Source organism: Mesoplodon densirostris, chromosome 17 (genome assembly GCF_025265405.1).
Source record: "Mesoplodon densirostris isolate mMesDen1 chromosome 17, mMesDen1 primary haplotype, whole genome shotgun sequence".
NCBI lineage: Eukaryota > Metazoa > Chordata > Mammalia > Artiodactyla > Ziphiidae > Mesoplodon > Mesoplodon densirostris.
The window spans coordinates 5,700,435-5,721,081 of record NC_082677.1 but is presented as its reverse complement, the minus strand read 5'-3'; the positions used below and the strand labels follow the sequence as shown (position 1 = coordinate 5,721,081).

General features: G+C 46.8%; 1 protein-coding gene across 2 annotated transcripts in view; it reads left to right on the top strand.

Moving 5' to 3' along the window:
- The first annotated feature begins 964 nt into the window (after window positions 1–964).
- Window positions 965–20,647, top strand: part of FLT1 (fms related receptor tyrosine kinase 1) — a 177,545-nt gene continuing 157,862 nt past the window's right edge. Inside the window, exon 1 of one of the 2 annotated variants that reach the window (XM_060080177.1) lies at window positions 965–1,421. In XM_060080177.1, the coding sequence (XP_059936160.1) occupies window positions 1,358–1,421 (64 nt within the window). In that variant the 5' untranslated portion in view covers window positions 965–1,357. The remainder of the gene's footprint in view (window positions 1,422–20,647) is intronic. The other variant, XM_060080178.1, reaches the window with a different exon arrangement.

The following is a 20,647-nucleotide window of genomic DNA, read 5'->3' as shown; positions in this document are numbered from 1 at the left end:
GAACTATTTTTCAAACCAGCGGTATTTACAGGGACAAGACTGGGCTGCTCCGTGGAGCCTAGGACGATATCAGCCTTTGAGGTAATGGACACATAATTGGGGAACGAGGTGGAATTAGTGTCATCGCAAATGATCTAGTACCTCATGTTAATTTCCCGGGGTTTTGTTCGGAGGGCAGTGGAGTCACTCATCTTGCGTAGCAAGCAGCCATCAGAAGGATTCTTTTCGAGCATTTAGGAAATAAAGTTCAAGTGCTCGGCCTTTAAAAGTTGCAGGAGCAGCTTCATGTCCCAGCTTTTTAAAAGGTATCATGATGTTATTGCTTGTTTTGCTTCTAGGAAGCCGAGGGTTTAGGAAGTGACTTGGGCGGGTGCATCTGTGAGGTCGAAAAAGACACAGACGCGCTCCCCAGAGACCTGAGCGGCTTCGCTGTCTTCCCGAAGGTGCCAGCCAAGCGTCCGGTCCCCGCGGGCGCTCCTGGCGCAGTCCCCTGTGCCGAGGGTGTCCGGCGCCTTCCTAGACGTCTGGGCACAGTTGGGAGAGTCGCGGGGCGGCGGGACAGCGCGGGAAGAGCAAGGAAGGAGGGAGGGAGCCGGCCTGCGCCTCGCCCCTCCGTGCCAAGGACACCGTCGCGGAGGCGCGGCCAGCTTCCCAGGGTCGGACTTTCCGCCCCGGGGGCCGGGCGGTGGAGGTCCAGCCCCGTCCCCTTCCCAGCTTCGGGCGGCCCCCAGGGCTGAGTAAGCCGGGCGGAGGGAGGCTGCAGGGATTTCCTGAGAGCTAAAGGAGGAGGAGGGGACCGGGACAGGAGCCGGGAGCAAGGACCGTGAACCTGCCCGGCGGCGCTCCGGGGCCGCGCCGCCCGCGCCTCCCCACGCGCGCTCCCTCCCCGCCCCCGCGCCCGGCGGCCCCCGCCCCCTCCCGAGCCGTAGGGAATCAGGTCCCGGAGGAAGAGGGTAGGTGGGGAGGCGGATGAGGGGTGGGGGACCCCTTGACGTCACTGGAAGGAGGTGCCGGGGTAGGAAGTGGGCTGGGGAAAGGTTATAAATCGCCCCCGCCCTCGCCTCCTCTTAATCGAGGTCCGCTGGAGGCTCGGAGCCCGCGGGATCAGCACTCCTCGCGGCTCCTCCCCGGCGGCGGCGGCGGCGGCGGCTCGGAGCGGGCTCCGGGGCTGGAACGCAACGGCCGGAGGACGCCGGGCTGCGAGGATTACCGGGGGAAGTGGTTGTCTCTCGGCTGGAGCCGCGGAGAGGGGCGCTCGGGGCGGAGGGCCGGAGCGAGAGGACACAGGCTCGGGCGGCTGCGGCGGGCGCCCGCGAGGAGCGCGGGCACCGGACGAGCAGGCCGCGTCGCGCTCACCATGGTCAGCTGCTGGGACACCGGGGCCCTGCTCTGCGCGCTGCTCGGCGGTCTGCTTCTCACAGGTGAGGCGCGGCCGGGGCCGGAGGCCGGCGCGGGGCTGGCGGGGGCAGGGGCGCAGCCCGGGGGGCCGGGTGCGCGCGGGGAGCGAGCTCGGAGGGAACCGGGGACACTAGTTGCAGTGGGCACGCCTGGGGCCGTGACGCCCTTTCTCCGCCGCCGGGCGGTCGGGCTGGGCTCCTCGGAGAGCAGCTGGCTGGGGTCCGCGAGCATCGCCGCGCTCGGGTCCGCGCTGGGGCTGCCCCTTGCGGCTGGAGTCGCTGATCCTCGCTGCCTGGCCACCTCCCCCAAGCCGGGGCCCCCCACCCAGGTTCTGGGCTCGGGAAGTGCCGCGCACCTGGACCTGCCTGACACCCAGTGCCTGCTCTCAGGTGGCCTGGCCGGGTCCGCGAGGCCCCCGGATCAGCGGCTCCTAGGACGCCCGCGTGGCTGCCCGCGGGCTGGGCTGAGGCCCGGCCTCGGCGATGTCGGGCACGGGCCGCGACGTCGCGCCTCCCGAGGGAAGGAGGTGAGCCCCTTTGGAGGGGATCGCGTGCCGGGCGGGAGCACACACATCCCTGAAGATGGCAAGAGCTGGTATCCTTCGACCCACTCTGGGCCCCCGAGCTCGCGTGTCCGGGGAACGTTCCGCCAGCGTCCTCTCCTCCCTCCCCCCTCCCGCTCCCCGCTCGCCGGCCGCTGGGCCTCAGCGCTGGGCGCGCATCCATCCGAGTGGAGCCTCTGCCCCGGGTCCAGCCCAGGTCGCCGACCTGAGTGACCTTGACCGACGAGGGCAGTCGAGGACCCAAATCCCGTTAAGTTTCAGAATTGCAAGCCTAGCCTTTAAGTTCCGAGAGAAGAAAGGGCAAATGATTTGGACCAAAAGGTGTGGTTTGAGGAATCGGTGAGGTGCGCGCCTTTGCTGGGCGTTAGGGACACTGGCGGCAGAACCTTCAGGGACCAGTAGGTTGTACCTGGTTAGTGTGGCCGTGGCCTCCACCGAGACGCCAAAACCCGAGGGCATTTAGGGACTCGGACTTGCTTTTTCTGCTCAGCGGGGCTCAGTGGCCAAGCCCCCTGGTTTAGTCCCCCTGGGCGCAGAGGGCCAGATTTTGGAGCGCCTGTCTCTTAAGCGTCGTGGAGGAAAGGTAAAATATGAAATAAAATACAGTAACGTATGTTATTGCAAAGATCCCTGGGTAGGAAAGTCCGTAGGGTTGAGCATATTTTTTTTAAATGCTTGTTAAACTCAAAAGTCAGTAACAAATGTTCCTTCTCAGTGGGAAGACTAATTAAAACACCTGTTTCTTAATAACAAGTAATAGTTCCACTTGGATGAAGCTGTTAAACCGAGAGGCAAGGCGAATTCGTACTAAATTGGAGAGAACTCGCTCTAAGTTGGAAATGTTGCTAAAATAACTATACGAAGTGAAGTACTGCTTTTCTGTTTCAAAACTACATTTGGGGGTTTGAAAAGTCATGTGTTTTGAAATACAATTGCTTGGAGCATTTAAGTAACTTGCTGAAGTCCATCGTCTATTATGTGAAAGTAAATCTAGGTAAATTACTGTGAATCCAGAACATGGAGGGGAAAGTATACGCTTTATTGGATTTTCTGCTTCACACGTAGACATCTTTATTTTGTTTCAAAAACTAGCAAAGTATAGTTCTGTTCGTGGTTCAAAGCAACTTACATCCGTGGAAGCTTTTCAGAAACGCGAGTGAGATCCTCTTATGATTCCTCCTAGATTTTATTTAAATGAGGCAGAAATCTTGGAACTCTTTTGTGATTTTTAAAAAAATGTTTTACGTGTGTTATAGGGAGAAAGCAAGACAAACATTGGCAAGGTGAGAACCTCTTCACCTGCCGGTTTAGGGAATGTTCTATCAGCTGTTTGGGGTCTGTAATCGCCAATCTAAACCACAGGCTTCTGCCGCGGGTTAACAGCTGCGTCACAGTAAAACAATCAAGTACCTGCTTTCTAAGCTGCGTCAGCGCTTTCAGACTGAACGAGGGGCTGCATGTCTGGGGAGTGGTGTCTAGATAGGGGCCAAGTTTCTGCCCTGTGGATTTATGAGGAGTTCAGCTTGCACCCATCACGGGCCAGCTCTGCTCACTGTTGGGTGCTATATAATTTTATGAGTTATTAATATTACGTGTGCGTTCACTGAGGTATAAAATAATCAGAGGTTCAGTAATACAAAAAGATGATGCCTTTCCCCATAAAGAGTATATTTACCTTCTTCTAAATACCCTGGGAAATAAAAACACTCCAATATTCACGTGCTTCCAAGTCCTCTATATTGCAATCTCTTCCCCTAAAAAGGATACTAGTCTTCCTTTCTCCAGCTCAAAGTCTCGTTTTCTTATTTTAAGGCAGCACACCCTCGATGAAAGCCGCACACCCTTTTTGTCTGCCCCCCTTTTTCTAGAGTTTTTGAGCAGCTGACATGTACAGTTTGCTATTGCTAATCGGAAGTGCTTCACTTGCAAATTTTGTGAGTGGAGTTAATTAATGATATAAAGTTAAATCAAAAGTGTACATGACAATGATCCCCATTTCCAAAATGAATGTACTAAATCTCTCAAAATCAAGCTAATTTCGCATAACAGTTTGTCTTTTCTCCAAGGTTTATAAAGCCACACTTTGGGTTGTGTTTTTCCGGAATTGTACGTTTGAAATGTTAATTCCGTAGCACGTTTGGTGGTCCACGTAGTTTTCCAAATGATGGATCACACTGCAGATAAATTGTAGGTGGTCACCTACTCTAGTTCCTCAATATTTTGACCGTATTTATTTATTTATTAAGTTTTTTCTGTCCCTGTTGAAAATTCTATAATAGGCTATCCAGTTTCTTTTCTAGGGAGCACTAAGTGGGTTTTGTGTATTCACATGTAAAATTCAGACGTTAGAATAGATGGTTATTTCTAGGGGCCTTTCCCAACTCTAAAATTCAATGAATGATTCCAAGAAACAGACTGAACACAGTGTCTGTTTTTCTCCCTCCCTTAACTGCATTTGCCTATAGAGTGGATGACCAGCCCTGTGATGCCAGAGCCGGGGCTGAAAGGAGGCTGAGCTGGCTTTCCCCTGCTGTCAGTAATCACGGTGGACTTTCTTTTTCACTAGTACAACACACCTAATTCCAACCGATTCGCTTGCTCTTTATCGGGTTGCAAGAACTAAGCTGTTAGAGGATGCCCAAGCCAGGATGAATCATGATCTTGGGCTTTTTTTTTTTTTTTTTTTTTTAACTAACAGAATGTGTAACTCTATGAAATAGACTCTATTTCATAACTCTAGTTCCATGGTCTCTTCTAAGGAGACCGGTCATTTAAAACCTGTTTGTATTTCTTGTTTTTTTCAGTTAATGCTTACTAGTTGCAAATAATACTTATTTGTTCCCCAAGTAACTTAAGTCTAAAAGAGTTTTCGATTTCAACAAGAATACTAAACCTCTTATTTAAACTGGAACTTATTTTATATGACTTTTTAGAACAGACCAAATAATCACTTTGTTTTTACCAAAACTATTTAGATATTTTAAATCTCCTTTGAATGTATATAATATAGAAGTTGAAAATGATATATCGCCTCCCAAAATGGTTTTATATCCACCAAAAAAAAAAGGTAATATCCTTGAGGAAGGTTACCCAGTAGATCACCAAGTTATGACTGATGTTTACTCTGGCTTGAGAATTCTGCAAAGCAAGAACAAATAATAGAGTAAATAGCTTCTGTAGTGCTTTAAATTGAGATGTGCATGCGAGTTGAGTGTGAGAGAGTGGAGAGTGAGGGAAGTTCTCTTGGCACCCGGGTGTTAAACGCAGAGCTTTCTGGTGTTAGGGTCTTGGTTCAATTGTACGGTCAGGAGTGTGTTGGATAGCAAGTGAATATCATAATTTTTCAGAGCATTTGTCATTGTGGCTAGAGGAGGAAGGACATTTGAAATAACACCAGGTTTAATTTTTAAGTAAAAATATGTCATTAGGAATGGTTAAAAACATCAGAAGCATTGGTTGCATTTGGTTGAAAACGATCTACAAGAACAGTCCATTCTGTTCCATTGGGCTCAGTACACTGGGGAGGCTTGTAAGGAATGACAAGAGCTCCTGCCAGATGCTTTCCAGGATCATTGTTGATTCCTCACACTCTTGGGTGCCTTGGAAATTGCATGCTGCTGATGACAGTACTGGATTTTATACCAGATTGAGGAAGGGGAAGGAAACGGGAGAAATGGGGGGTGATGGAGGGAGGGCTTGAAAGGAGAGCCTCTGGTTTAGTATCTGGGACTGCAGGGGGGTTTCATTAAGGAAATGGTTCCATTGAGTCTGCTGAAGATAGTGGACTAGATTTCCTGCATTGCTGCTGGGGCGGATGTCGGGGGATGTCAAGAATTCCTGGGGATTTCCCATCAGTCTTGGTAAAGCTGGATGCCTAAGAGCCATGTCTGATTATTGCTCCTTTCCTTGATTTTGTGCTCCTTGAGAGAATTGATCTCATTGCACAGACACATACACTGTGAGCGCTAGATGAAACCTCAGGGATCTAATCTACTCATTTCAGAGACGAGCAGTTCAGTGATTTTTTTTTTTCAAGCTCAGCAGCTGGCTGGTGGCAGACCCAGGAACAGAACCTGATGTTCATCCTGCAGAGAACATTTCTTCTTCGTTTTTGTATTTCCTCTACCCCAAACAGAGTAGAGATGTTAAAATATTGGTTGAATAACATTATTGCAGAGCTAAAATTTCATCTTAAATGCTGGCATTTAATCTTATTTCTCATTTTATTGAATATATTTAAGAGTCTTCTTTCCCACCATCAGTACACGAATAAGTTTTTCTTACACACATAAAACTAGGACCATATGAACATATTGTAGTGGTAGATATGTGTTTATATGCTCTTCTGTGAAAAAATCTATTTAAACTGCCTTTTTAAACATAATATGTTGTTCGTATTTTAATGCATCATCATTAATTTTTTACAACAGTCTTTTCAATAACTGCATAGCATTTCATGGTATGGCTATGCCATAATTTATTAAACCCAACTGGCATCTTTTTTTTAATATGAAAAAACTTTAAAGCCCATAAGGGGTATAATTAGGAATATCAAAATGATGGCTGCTTAGTAATATACTGAGAGATTTGGGGAGAGAACTAATTTTTCTTGTGAACAGTCGGAATCCTCCTTTTGAATGGCTGCAGCTTAAATAGTTGTGGCTTACGGTACTAGCTTCATCTATTCCCACTTCCCTCCACATACCCTGTGTCCCAGCCACACAAACTCTACCGCCGTCAAAGCAATAGCTCACCATTCTTTAGATGGGCCTTGCACTTTTCATGCTGTTTGTCTGCCTGCAAGACCCTTTTTCTCCCTCTGAATCTTTTCTTCCCGTGTCTTCAAAATTCAGCTTAGAAATCACCAGCTCCACGAGCTCCTCCTTAGAGCCCCAGACAGAATGACTGGTTTCTTCTACTCCTGTATGTCGCCTCCTCTTATAGCCCCTATATGGGTCCCTGTGGGTCCCTCCTCCCGTTCTTCTCACCTTGCATTGTTAGTATTCTGTCTATGTGGCTGCCCTCCCTCTTTGGGGAGGAGAGCCCGTGTCTTAACTGCTCTTACATCCCTGGCACCTACTGTCATGCCTGGCATGGAAGCTCTCAGTAAAGGTTGGAATGAATGAATGATGTAGCCACACTGTCCTTTCAAAGAAGAAGTCTTTCCGGGCCAGATATGACTTTATTCCAGGTTATTAGTTACTCTCGCCTGTCCATCGGGCCTCAGTTAGAGTGGATTCCTTAAAGAGGCTGTTTCTCAACAGAGAATATTTGTCCTCTGCCACGAGTGGCTAAGATCTAGGAAATCAGCTATGATTTCCAGCTCTGAGATACCCATGTCTTGTGATCCCCTCCTGTTTGGTCATGATGATTCCCTGGGGCTTCTGGGCCAGCAAAGCTAGGCTTGGGTCCGTGCAACATTTCTGTCCGAACCGTCTATCGGTATGGGGCCAGGCCCGTCACCTTTACTCCGCAGGGCTTTATACCATTTTTAGTGCTCTTAGATTTTATGCTTTGACTTATCCTCTCATAGACTCAAACCTGAGTCATTGGGTGCTGGGCTGTGTGGCAAATCTGAATGAGGGGGAGATACTCAGAGTCAAGACTCTGCTTTAATAGGAGCCTTGTTACAGGACCAGGCTAGTTGCTTGATTTCCTTCTTCCTTAGAATAGGTTCTCCTTAACTATTCATGCAAATAGATTCTTCTGGCAGGACCAGCCTACTAGGTGTGAAACATGTTCTGAAAAATCGGAACCCCCGATCCAGCCTCGAGCTGGTACCTCCCTTCCCCTACTCCCATCCCCAGCCCCAAACTTTGCACATGCTTCTCAAAGTGTGGTCCATGGCTCAGCATCCCCTGGCAACTTAACCAGTCAGGGCCTGTATATTAATAAGGTCCCCAGATGTGTTTTTGCACATTAAAAAATTGAGAAGCGCTGATTGCAGTAAAGGATTCTTAGCTCTGGTGTCAGGGTCTAGATCGTCTTCACCAGCATCCTAGTGATGACCTTGACCTGTGTGACCAAGGGACTAGACCTGGGCCAGCCAGGAGCTTCTTTCCGGCTCCCATACTGTTCTTGTGCCCTGTCTTCTGCTGGGACACCTGTGACCTGCTTCAAGACTTTTTTTTTTAAAACAAAATCTTAGACTTCGCTTGGACCTATAGTTAAAGCATACAGAGGTTGAGGTCTTGAAGAATACCGCGGTTCACCAAACCATGGGTCTTAGAAAATAGGGACCTGGTGAAAAATAGTACAATAAAAATGGCATTAAACAGATAGGTTTTAACCATAAATAAAAGTTTTACAAAGCATTTGCTTCCAAAACAAAGTCACTTGGTATAAAAACCAGGGAGGTGAGCATCCTTCTCTGTAATCTGTTGTCAGGGCGGCACCAGTGTTTCATCACGCTGTCCTGCCGCTGATGACACATTTTCTGTGCTTCTTGCTAGCTTGAAATTTAATGCACTTGCCTTCTTCCTCGTCTTATTATCGCAAATCTTGGCAAATGCTTTTGTCTTTTCACAGGTTACCACAGTGCTTATGGGTACTTTTTCTCAGCCTGGTCTTCTATCCTTCTGTTGAGCAGGTGGAGTGTGACTGCATTTCCTTTCAAACCACAGACCCTCCCACGTGGTCACCACAAGCAAAGCTATAACAATGATTAGGTTCTTTTGTGAAAGGAGGCCTGAAGTGAACCTTGGATAAATGAAAAGCCTTGTCTTCTGTTATATGCAAATATGAAACCACTTGTGCTCAAGGCCACCTTTGGCGGCCTTGATTAGTAATTAGTCTGCCAACTGAGTTCTGTGAAACCCTTTGCTTCTCTCCAAGGTCCCCAGCTTTGGTTCTACATTAGAACCATCTGGGGGGCTTTATTTCTAGAATCCTCTTGCCCTGGCTGCACTTCAGATCATGAGTTTTTGAGTGGGACCGAGGCATCATTCTTTTAAAGCCGCCAGGTGATTCCAATGGGCGGCGAGGTTACGGAACCTTTTTATCATATATCCAAACCACCTGGAGAGCTTGCGCTGCAGCACTGGGCCCGCCCCAGAGTTTCTGATGCAGTAGGCCTGGGATGGGTCCCAGAATTTGCATTTCTAACAAGACCCCAGGTGGTGCTGAGGCACGGATGCAGAGACCACTGCTTTCAGAGCCCCTGACCCTGGGCTCCACTGAGAGGCCTGGCTACCTGGGAGGCATCCGTCCTGGGGCCAATCTGGAAAAGGCACGAAATTAAATCATTACTAGACATCTAACAAGGTGGAGGAAACTGTATCTGTGAGGAAGAAAGGAACTCTTCCTCTCTTAGAATGAGAGGAATTCTGGGATAAAGTGCTTGGTATAGGCGGGCCTGTTTTGCAGAGCAGGGTGTGTGAGTTAGGAGCCAGAACTGGATTGCTGGTCTAGACAGGAAAGGTCGTAGTGGTCCTCCTTCCCTGCCTCACGCTGTGGAGCGCTCAGCCTTTCCTCTCTAGAAGTGTGGGCACATGACTACAGAGTCCTTTGGGAAGGTGCCATGCTACTGACCTGTCGCGGGCACCCACGCGCCTCTGGTCCAGCCCGGCTACCCTTCAGTAAGCCCTCTGCGAAGCTCTCGGAAGCTTTATCTTTCCCTCCCTGACCAAGCCTCTGTAGCTGGATTCCTCTGCTGGGGTCAGCGTCCCCACTTGGATGGCTGACTTCCACCTGTCGGAGCAGCATGGCTCTGCTGACTTCTGGGGATACGCCAGGGGTCTGTCGCCCTTGGTGAGCAAGTCGCTGCCACGTTGGAGACAGGGCTGGCCTCTCACTGGGCAGAATCGTGGTGCTGGGACCCTTCTCGTGAAACGCCGGGTGCCCCTTCCCTGAGAGCATCTCGGGGTACCTATAGGGCGTTGAAGGCCTCATATTGTGTGAGCTCTATTTGGACGCTTTCATGTTCAGATACAGAAAGAGCATATCCTTCACGCACGGCTGAATCAGTGCTTCTCAAACCTGAGTCGTGGTAGCATTTGTATCTGTCATCTCCTGCCACATGATAGGCTGCCTCAAAACGCAGTGGCCTACGAGGAGAACTCATTATGTCTCATGAGTCTGTGGGTTAGAAATCTGGACGCTGCTCAGCTGGGTGGTTTGCTTTGGGCCTCACCTGGGTCGCACATGCAGCTGTAGTCCCCTGGCTTTGCCCCTGGGACCGCGGCACTGGCCGTCGGGGGAGCCCACCCACTGCAGGCGGCCTTTTGCCCCCCAGCCGCCTAGCCCCCACCTCCTTACTGGGGGCAGGGGCCGCCTGAGAGGACAACAGTGGGTGTCTTAAGGCCTTTTGAACTCTTGCAGCATCACCTATGCCAAATTGGGACGGTCAGAGCAGTCCTAACTCAGAGTGGGGCGTGGCGAAAGAGATTCTCTCCAGGCGGGCTCGTTTCTTGAGGTACACACTGCTGTTTAGTACTAAACCTTTCTTTTCTTTTCTTTTTCTTTCTTTCTGGCCGTGCCACACGGCACGTGAGATCTTAGCCCCCCGACCAGGGATCGAACCTGTGCCCCTTGCATTGGAAGCACGGGGTCTTAACCACCGGACCTCCAGGGAAGTCCCTAACCTTTCTTTTCAGTTTAGATTTTGAAAAGATTCTGGAGTTTGGCCAAGAAAATGATAGTGAATAATGCCTTGGCCCTTCTTAACCTGTGAGCTAAAGACAGCTGGTCTAGTGGAAGAGCTTCCTATTCGTAACTCTGTTGATTAGCGGACAGAGGCCACAGTGAAGGTGGCTGCCAGGCTCTCAAGAACACCATGGCGGGCCTCCCTGGTGGCGCAAGTGGTTGAGAGTCCGCCTGCCGATGCAGGGGATACGGGTTCGTGCCCCGGTCTGGGAGGATCCCATATGCCGCGGAGCGGCTGGGCCCGTGAGCCATGGCCGCTGAGCCTGCGCGTCCGGAGCCTGCGCGTCCGGAGCCTGTGCTCCGCAACGGGGGAGGCCACAACAGTGAGAGGCCCGCATACCGCAAAAAAAAAAAAAAAGAACACCATGGCACCGGCATGAAGCGGGGGACAGCTGACCCTCAGATTGCGAGTGTAGGCAGTGGGCAGCTTCTTGGGGCTTAGATCAGAGGATCTCTGAGCATCTTCTGGGGGATGTGGTGAGGCTGTAAGTGTTTGGGGGGACGGGGTGGAGAGAAAGGAGGCAACTAACGCTTACGGATCGTCAGGACTTAGATTTATACATAGTATGTTGCTCAGTCCCAAGAGGTAGGTACAGTACTCTTATATTTGAGGAAACTGAGGCTTGGGTAAATTAAATACTTTCCCTAAGATCACAGAGTACCTAAGTATTTAGATAAATTAAATACTTTCCCTAAACCGGAATTATTTCCATCTGGTTCCGTCAGACTCCAAACCTCCCTCCTCTTACCATGCCTTAGAACCTAAGGGAAAGGAGAGAAGGGAGGGAGCATGGGTGAGAGTGTGCTGGTCTTTCCCTTCTTTCTAAACCGTTCTATCCTTGGAGCTTTGCCGCTTCCAAAGAATGTGAGACTCCACTGCAACTCTGGCCTCAAATGGCCTTGGGAGATTCCACTGCTGTGTGTGGCAGACACCATTAAAGGCTCCATTAAGACAGAATTTTCATCATGTGGGTTTTCTTATCATGGGTATTCAAGGCCCTTCCAAAAAACTCAAGTCAGAGAAGGAGCTCCAAAACCATTAAGAGCGTGACTTTATATAGGCTTCCAGGCTCTCCCACATGGGGCTTCGGATGAATTGAGCCTGCACGGGAGGGCGGATGAGGCCACAAAGGTACTTTGATTCTGGAAGAGGTCTCATCAGGTAGGTCCCCCGACAGGCTGGGCTGCCCTCTGCCAGGTTGTTTCTGGGAATCAAATGTCTACTTCTCTGTGCGCCTTTTAGATCCCAGAAGCCACAGTGGCCTGGAGCTTTTTCTTAATGAAGCTGGAGTAAAGGGGTGGACCCTGGTGCTTCATGAACTGGGGTGGGAGAGGACTCTGTCCTCCGGGGAAGGGGGAGGGATGTGCATACCCGGCGCTGTGAACCTCTTCCGAACCAGCCAGCGTGCACGCTTTTAACTTTCTTTTATGAATGGAAACCCCGAGGGTCCCATTCTTACCAAGTGACCAGGCCAGGGTGGAAACTTAGGTCTTTCTGATTTTGAAATCAGTACGCTTTCCACCAACATTTATCCAAAAGATCTTGAATGATAAAATCTAGGAATTCAGGAAAACCAAGGAGTTTGGTTTTCAGGGTTTAGAATACAAAGTTATTATGCCCCTGAGAAAAAGACTGCTGTCCAAGGGCATTGTCCTAGAGGGAGCGCCCATTGGTCTGGGATGGTCAGGAACACAGTCTCTGCTTTCCCTGTTTGACGGATAGTCCTTGTACAGTTAACAAAAATGGAAGCATTTCTTGAAGGCCTATTTGCTCTTTGCTAGATCATTCCCTTCAGGCATTCAAACGTACAAGAAGTCAAGAAAGAGAAAAAAGCATTTTATTTCTTCCTTGATCCTTACCTGGAGAGGGATAGTTTTTTTTAAATGGAAGTATAGTTGATCTACAATGTTGTGTTAATTTCTGCTGTACAGCAAAGTGACTCAGTTATACATATGTATACATTCTTTTTTATATTCTTTTCCATTATGGTTTATCACAGGATATTGAATGTTGTTTTCTGTGCTATACAGTAGGACCTTGTTGTTTATCCATTCTATATATACTAGTTTGCATCTGCTAATCTCAAATTCCCAATCCCTCCTTCCCCTGACCCCCCATCCCCCTTGGCAACCACAAGTCTGTTCTCTCTGTCTGTGAGTCTGTTTCTGTTTCGTAGATAAGTTCTTTTGTGTCATATTTTAGATTCCACATATAAGTGATACCATATGATATTTGTCTTTCTCTTTCTGACTTACTTCACTTAGTATGATAATCTCTAAGTCCATCCATGTTGCTACAAATGGCATTATTTCATTCCTTTTTTATGGCTGAGTAGTAGTCCATTGCATATATGTACCACATCTTCTTTATGCATTCATCTGCTGATGGACATTTAGGTTGCTTCCATGTCTTGGTTATTGTAAATAGTGCTGCTATGAACATAGGGGTACGTGTATCTTTTTGAATTATAGTTTTGTCTGGATATATGCCCAGGAGTGGGATTGCTGGATCATATGGTAGCTCTATTTTTACTTTTTTGAGGAACCTCCATACTGCTTTCCGTAGTGGCTGTACCAACTTACATTCCCAGCAACAGTGTAGGAGGGTTCCCTTTTCTCCACATTGAGAGGGATATTTTTTGATACCAGAATATGGCCATGTTTATCTGAATCTGAGAAAAATGCTGTTTTGCCACCTATAGAGGAGTTTTATCTTTTGTTCCAAGGAAACAGTAGAAAGTGTGGTCAAAGGGATACATGGCTTGGATGAAAGTTGTAAGGAGTGGTTATATATATATACAGTTTGAGTTTTATGATTGTTTTCTTTTTCTAAGTTGGCATTAGAGAAACCAAAAATATATGTAAACAGATGGAAAGGCAGTGATATATTAGAGGGGATTGCAAACAAACAGTTTTAAAAGGCAATGTAAACTTGTGTTATAGCATTTTGTCTATGATGAATGGTATTTTCTTTTTGGAAAACTCTGTTTAACTCTTTTCTACTTAATGTCTCCTGCTGGGTCAGATTTTTTTTTTTTTTTTTGGATCAGATTTTTGTTCTCTGTTGTTATTTGGAAATTTTTATAGCTTTGAAATCTCCATAGGGAATTCTGCTAGAACTAGAGAAGAAGGAAAAAAAAAAAAAAAGCATGGGAATTGAGTCATTGTATTGACCTAGAATGGACTTTGTGTACCTACAACTTCTTGGGGGTTAGGGAATATTTGACACACATCATTGGTGTACACATTAGAAGTGTTCTACCACTCACTCCCCTACCCCATTCCCTGTCCTCAGAGCTGGTAAATGAAAAATACCTTAAGTTCAGTATTTGCCACACAAAGTCACTTAAAAATGCAGGAAACTCTCATGAATGCTAACTTTCAAGAATTTCTAGTTTGCTTTAGCCCTTTTGGACTGGTCATTAAACTTAGTGATTCTACATCTGGGTAGGTGTCTTTTTAGGAGTAATAAAATTCTAAAGTGTGGAAATAGAGTTGTTGTTGTTGATTTTCAGTGTGCTTCATGGTGCAAGCAGATGGGCATGGGGTTGCTTTGCTGGAATAATTCACTCACCATTTTGGAAGAGTGTTAAGTAGAAACTTGGGAGGGGAAATGTCTTTTGAGAAATATGTTTTCTGACAGTGTTTTGGAATGCTGTATCTTCTGTGATTTCACGAGGGAAAGCATGGGCTGTATTGAATTTAATTCTCGTGATGTCAGTTTCATAACCAGTCATCATTCCAGGTTTATGTTCAACCTCTAGCATGAGTTCAGGCATGCTTGGAAGACCCTTTTATTTTAGAGCATTTTTAACATATTCACTTAAAAAGTGCTCAAGCAATTATCAATTAACCTATTATATTTTATTTCCAGATGGAAACATGGTTGTATCTATCGTGCTCTGTATTGACCATTGAGTGTCTTATTTTGTGATGTTAACTGTGAATTTTACTGAAATGACTCAACTATGTTAGTGAAGAATTCGTGACTCCCTGTACTCAGAAACGTGTCCTTTAAAAACAAAGTGTACCTAGCTTTGAGGTGATCTCTGTTTGTTGACTTAGATAATCTTGAACACGTGGTGGTATTCACCTAATCTGCTTGGTGACTCATGTCCTAAGGGGCCTCTCAGGACTGAAAGCCCTTCAAGAGGAAGGGCTGGTTTCTGCCCTGTCTTCACAGCTGTGAATCCAGGACAGTGCCTGGCATATAGTAGTCACTCAATAAATGCTGGTTGAACTGACTAGAGCTGTATCCTAGACGTCCCTCTGGGTCTCAGAGGCCTTTTAGGAATCTTGGTTCCATATTGGTTCGATACTGTGCGGGTATAGTGGAGGAGATTGGCAGAAATACGTCCAAGAGCTGGCAGGAATCCTCCCCACACATCTGAAGTGTTGTGTTCCTTCCTTCTGGGCCATTCTCTGGCTCCAATGACCCCTTTCTTATCCTTGGCTGAGCTGCCGTGTTCTCCTGATTCAAGTCTAGACTCAGAATTCAGATCTAAGCTGCCTGGCCACTACAGAAATGGCTCCCAAGAGATATTTCCTTTAGATGGACCCTCCTTCTGGGATACATTTAGCTGGTCAAGGTTCCCAAACAGCACAGAAGAAAGACAGTTGATTGGGAACCTTAATTTGTAGGTACAGCAACGCAGCCTAAACATATCAGGTGATGTTATTATTGCTGCAGTTGTGTTCGCCTTCTTGGATAAGAACATTTGCTTTGAAAACCATTTCCCCTTGGCTCTGGACCATCCATGGTGTAGGCTAGGAAGAGGAGAGAAGAGGAGGCACAAGTTAAGTCCTGGCTAGGACTGATCACATCTGATCATTTTCTTTTATTCCCCTCATTCTGTATCTATCCCTCTTCCATGATTTCAAAAAGCATAGTGTGGGACTTCCCTGGTGGCACAGTGGTTAAGAATCCGCCTGCCAATGCAGGGGATACAGGTTTGAGCCCTGGTTCAGGAAGATCCCACATGCTGCAGAGCAACTAAGCCCGTGCGCCACAACTACTGAGACTGCGATCTAGAGCCCATGAGCCACAACTACTGAAGCCCGTGTGACTAGAGCCTGTGCTCCGCAACAAGAGAAGCCACCGCAATGAGAAGTCCGGGCACCACAACAAAGAGTAGCCCCCGCTCGCTGCAACTAGAGAAAGCCTGTGCGAAGCAATGAAGACCCAACGCAGCCAAAAATAAACAATTAAATAAATTTATATTAAAAAAAAAAAGGCACAGTGTGACCTAGGCATATCTTCTAGTGAATGTTCACTTGCAGCTTTTTTTCCATAATAGCAACTGAAGTCAGGTAGACCCCAGACTTCAAAAAAAAAATTATCTGTATCTATATCTATCTATCTATCTATCTATCTATCTATCTATCTATCTATGCAAACCAAGGCATTGGAAAGAAACAATAGAGGTCTCTCAGCAAAGAGATCAAGGAAAGCAGAGCTGTAGAAGCAAGAGAATTAAGAGTAGCTGATAAAAGAAAACAGTTGTTTGCAAAGTAAAGTTGGGTTTTAGAGGGTTTGCAGATTTGAAGGAGAGAGAAACAGACCCTGGTGTTTCCTTCAGCAAACACACGCTCATTCTTCAGGTCTTACCTTCAGCATCATTCTTCTGAGAGAACGTCCTTCACTCCCTGGGCTGGGTTCCTCCCCTCCTCCCCACGCCTGGTACACTTCCCTCTGATCACCCACTAACATAATGTAATTTGTCACTTGTATAAAAACTAATTTATAAATGTAATATTACATCTGTCTATATATACTTATCTGTTGTCCAGCCTAAGTTATAAACCCTTCAAAGAAGCGATCTTGTTTGTCTTGTTTATTATTGTATCCTTCTGTTAGAATATGTTTGAAATATTAAACGGAAGAATAAATGCTGAGGTTACTGAGCAGAGAGGGCACCAAGGTGAGGGGGTGAGAGGAAGGGGTGGTGTCAGGAATGGAGTAGGGAAAAGGCCAGGATTGGCTGGCAGTAAAAGAGAGAAGAAGGATAGGTAAATGAGGGTGATGCATTCCCAGCCTCCTGGAAGCACGGGTGGGAGTCCAACCCTTAACCCACTCTCTTCATCACTCTCATCTCGGGGTTGGTGGTTTCACTTTGTGGGGACAGCTCCAGTATTGGGGACCTTACTAACTCTCTTCGCAGTGCTTCCTTCTGCTTTTTTTGTGTGTGTGTGGTACGCGGGCCTCTCACTGTTGTGGCCTCTCCCATTGCGGAGCACAGCCTCTGGACACGCAGGCCCAGCGGCCATGGCTCACGGGCCCAGCCGCTCCGCAGCATGTGGGATCTTCCCGGACCGGGGCACGAACCTGCGTGCCCTGCATAGGCAGGCGGACTCTCAACCACTGCGCCACCGGGGAGACCCCCTTCTGCTTTTATGTAACTTCTACTTCTCGGTTTTGGTCTTGTCCTCCAGAATGAGCTGATCCATAAGTTATTTTATTTTATTTTTATTATTTATTCATTTATTTATTTATTTATTTTTGCAGTACGCGGGCCTCTCACTGTTGTGGCCTTTCCCGTTGCAGAGCACAGGCTCCGGATGCGCAGGCCCAGCGGCCATGGCTCACGGGCCCAGCCGCTCCGCGGCATGTGGGATCCTCCCAGCCCAGGGCTCGAACCCACATCCCCTGAATCGGCAGGCAGATTCTCAACCACTGTGCCACCAGGGAAGCCCCCATAAGTTATTTTAAAGCCTGTGAGCTCGATGGCCAACTGATAACAGAAATTGGTGTTTGGTTTTATTTTTTCTTCCATCTGATATATGATATCCTGGATGATATTAAAAATGCTAATTCTATAATAGATTAATGAAACTGTGTGAGTAAAAATGACCCGAGAATTAAAACCAATATTCTCCAGGTTTTGGGTGCAAATTACTTTAAAGTCTGTCATGGATATTTGTAAGGAAGACCTGAATATCACATACTGAAGTGACTGAAAAAAACCTTCAGTCAATTATTTCTTTAAAAATTGAGATAGTTCTGGTGGCAGCATACTGCTTTTAATTGGTTCCTTTCCCTTCCAGAAGCCTGGCTCTCAGCAAAACTTGTATAACATTAATTCCATCTAAGAATTTACAAACTTAAAAAAAAAATCTTAAAAAAAAAAATCTTAGGAAGGCCAGCTATTACCATATTTACTGTGTAAGTTAAGTGAGTCTAAAGAAAACATGAAAATTAAAGCAAAGCAGAATTTAAAAGAACTGTTCCGTCAACACACCCATCCCATTGTGTGTGCAGGATTAATCTCCAAAATATGTGTAATGAAAAGCAGTTGTATTCCAAATTGTTTAATTTAGAAGGAAACTGATTTTGACAATAGAAACACAATGGTCAAGGACAGTGTTTAATGAGCCTTAGAAAGTATGCTAACGCAGCTTTCAAAACCTCAATTCCCCTATGATGGATAACTTTATTGCACACTCTTGGCTATTTAAATCTCAGGGGTCAGAGGATTTGTATATGTTATTGGTAACAAAGACGGAGATCTCTCAGCTTTCAGTGAGTGAATTTATAAGGCACCTCCTTTACAGACAGTCTAAAGTACTCCGGGAGAATGTGTTCTTTGTAGTTTGGACTACAGAAACTCTATCAGAATAAGCTTGAAATTAACATCAGGACTTTATCACACTCAGCCTTCCAATCTCATTTTATTTCTCCCGTATTTTTATATGCACAGCAAGTGGGGTTGTGTCCTTATTTGTAATAGGTTAGAAAGTTGAAGAATATACAATATAAAAAGAATTGACGAAACTTTGAGTTAGGGATAATAACGTTTTCATCCTTGTCTTGCATGGATAGCTAGAGTTTAAGGTACACGCTTTCCTGCCTGCCTACTTGCCAGCCTTTCTTCATTTTATGGTACAAAATTTTTAAGGCATAATGTTGGATTCGAAATTAAAACTTGGGCATGATAAATTTTTTTTTTTTTTTTTCCGGTACGCGGGCCTCTCACTGTTGTGGCCTCTCCCGCTGCGGAACACAGGCTCCGGACGCGCAGGCTCAGCGGCCATGGCTCACGGGCCCAGCCGCTCCGCGGCATGTGGGATCTTCCCGGCCCGGGGCACGAACCCGCGTCCCCTGCATCGGCAGGCGGACTGTCAACCACTGCGCCACCAGGGAAGCCCTGGCATGATAACTATTTTTTATGGTTACTTAATAGCATTCCAACATACAGCCCCACGATATATTCAGTTTTTTCCAGAAAGAATTGTGTGTGAACCTGAGGATTATCATTGTTACATGACAGGTTATACTCAATGTCTCAACTAAAATTTAAAAGTTCTAATTCCCGTTCTTATACTTTAGCCATTCTATGGCAACAAGCTCCTTTATTGAATCGATGAAATATTTCCCAGGTCTTCTCTGTGATGCTTTCCTTCCTAAAGGAACCCAGAGGGATCCATGTAAATAACATGAATTCCAGGGCCCTGCTGTCATTGTCTCCATAGATGCCCGGAACTTTGGCATTGAACAGTGATACGCACAGAGTATGTGGTCAAATGTTTTGTGGTAGAACAAAGCATAATCCTAATGCCACGTAGAATAGGGAAGACTTGAGATTTTAAATTGTGGGTTGCCTACATACTGTCCTATGCTTCCAGACGAGTGATTGATGGTTTAAAAAGAATACAGAGGATACCTTTGGCTGAACCGAAACTTGTAATCCTAAACAATTCAGAGGATAGAAGGTTAATATTAGGGCAGTTCAAACATTTTATCAATACGACTTCTATGCCTAATGATGCAAATTGCTCCAAATGCTAGGATGCACCGATTGATGAAAGATGAACAGCAGCAGAAAAACCCTGGTTGCTTCCAGTAAACCAAGTGTTTGTATATTGCATGTGTGTTGATTGAATCTCTGCGGAGTGTTCTTTTTTTTCAGGTGTTTATAACCTGAAAGTTAATGTACTCTGGCCTGAAATAACTTGTAAATCGACATGAATGATAGGATAGCGCTGCTGGTGGTTATAAGCCCTTCCGTGTGGGGTGTCATCAGGTCCAGTTTCCCCACAGTCCTCTGAACAGTAACATTGGATAAGAACAGGGCCTCCCTGGTGGCGCAAGTGGTTGAGAGTCCGCCTGCCGATGCAGGGGATACGGGTTCGTGCCCCGGTCTGGGAGGATCCCATATGCCGCGGAGCGGCTGGGCCCGTGAGCCATGGCCGCTGAGCCTGCGCGTCCCGAGCCTGTGCTCCGCGACGGGGGAGGCCACAACAGTGAGAGGCCCGCATACCGCAAAAAAAAAAAAAAAAAGAAAAAAAAAGAACAGAGGATGGTAGGGTGTCTGCTTCACATGTAGTGCGTTTTCCTGCTACTGGCAGAGAAACAGCCGTGCCGAGCCCTCCCTAATACCCAAAACCTTCCTCTTTGCGTTTTTACGGTATAAAGTGCACTGGTTCTGTTCATCTCCTTTTGTGTAAGCCGAGGAAAGCCTACCGTCTTCTCCACTGAATGCTTTGTGAGCTATGTCTCGTGCCCTGTCAACCAGATCTTGACCCTTGCTCCAAGCCGCTCAGATAACTCCCTTGACATTGTATGGTAAATTGAAATGACATCTTGTTAGACAGTTCTATGGAGGTGGCTTGTGAACTCATTCAATAAAAGGACATCGGTGTGGGAGTGTAGAGCATTTGAGGGGTAAAAAGGTAACTCCTCAGTCGGCAGGAGATTTCTCACTGACCAACCTTAATTAACTCTGATGTCACATGAAAAGGAGCTGTTCCTGGGTACAGGTCACTTGGAGGGTAGGCTCCTGATGGTAGCCGGTGACAGGCCCGATGATAAATGAACGTGCCCTGTTAAACCATGACCCTCCGAGAAGCCAGTGTCAAGGAAAAAGCTCAGAGAGGTACCCTGAAGACGTGCCCCTCATACACGTTGACAGTAGGAATGCCGATGTCAGCAGAGGACTTTTCTCTTGGTAAACATCTTAAACCACACAGATTTTTTTACTTTTCAATAACCTGTATAGAGTTTAAGGAAAAATGAGTGAAGTCCATCACCCATGCCTGGATGGAACC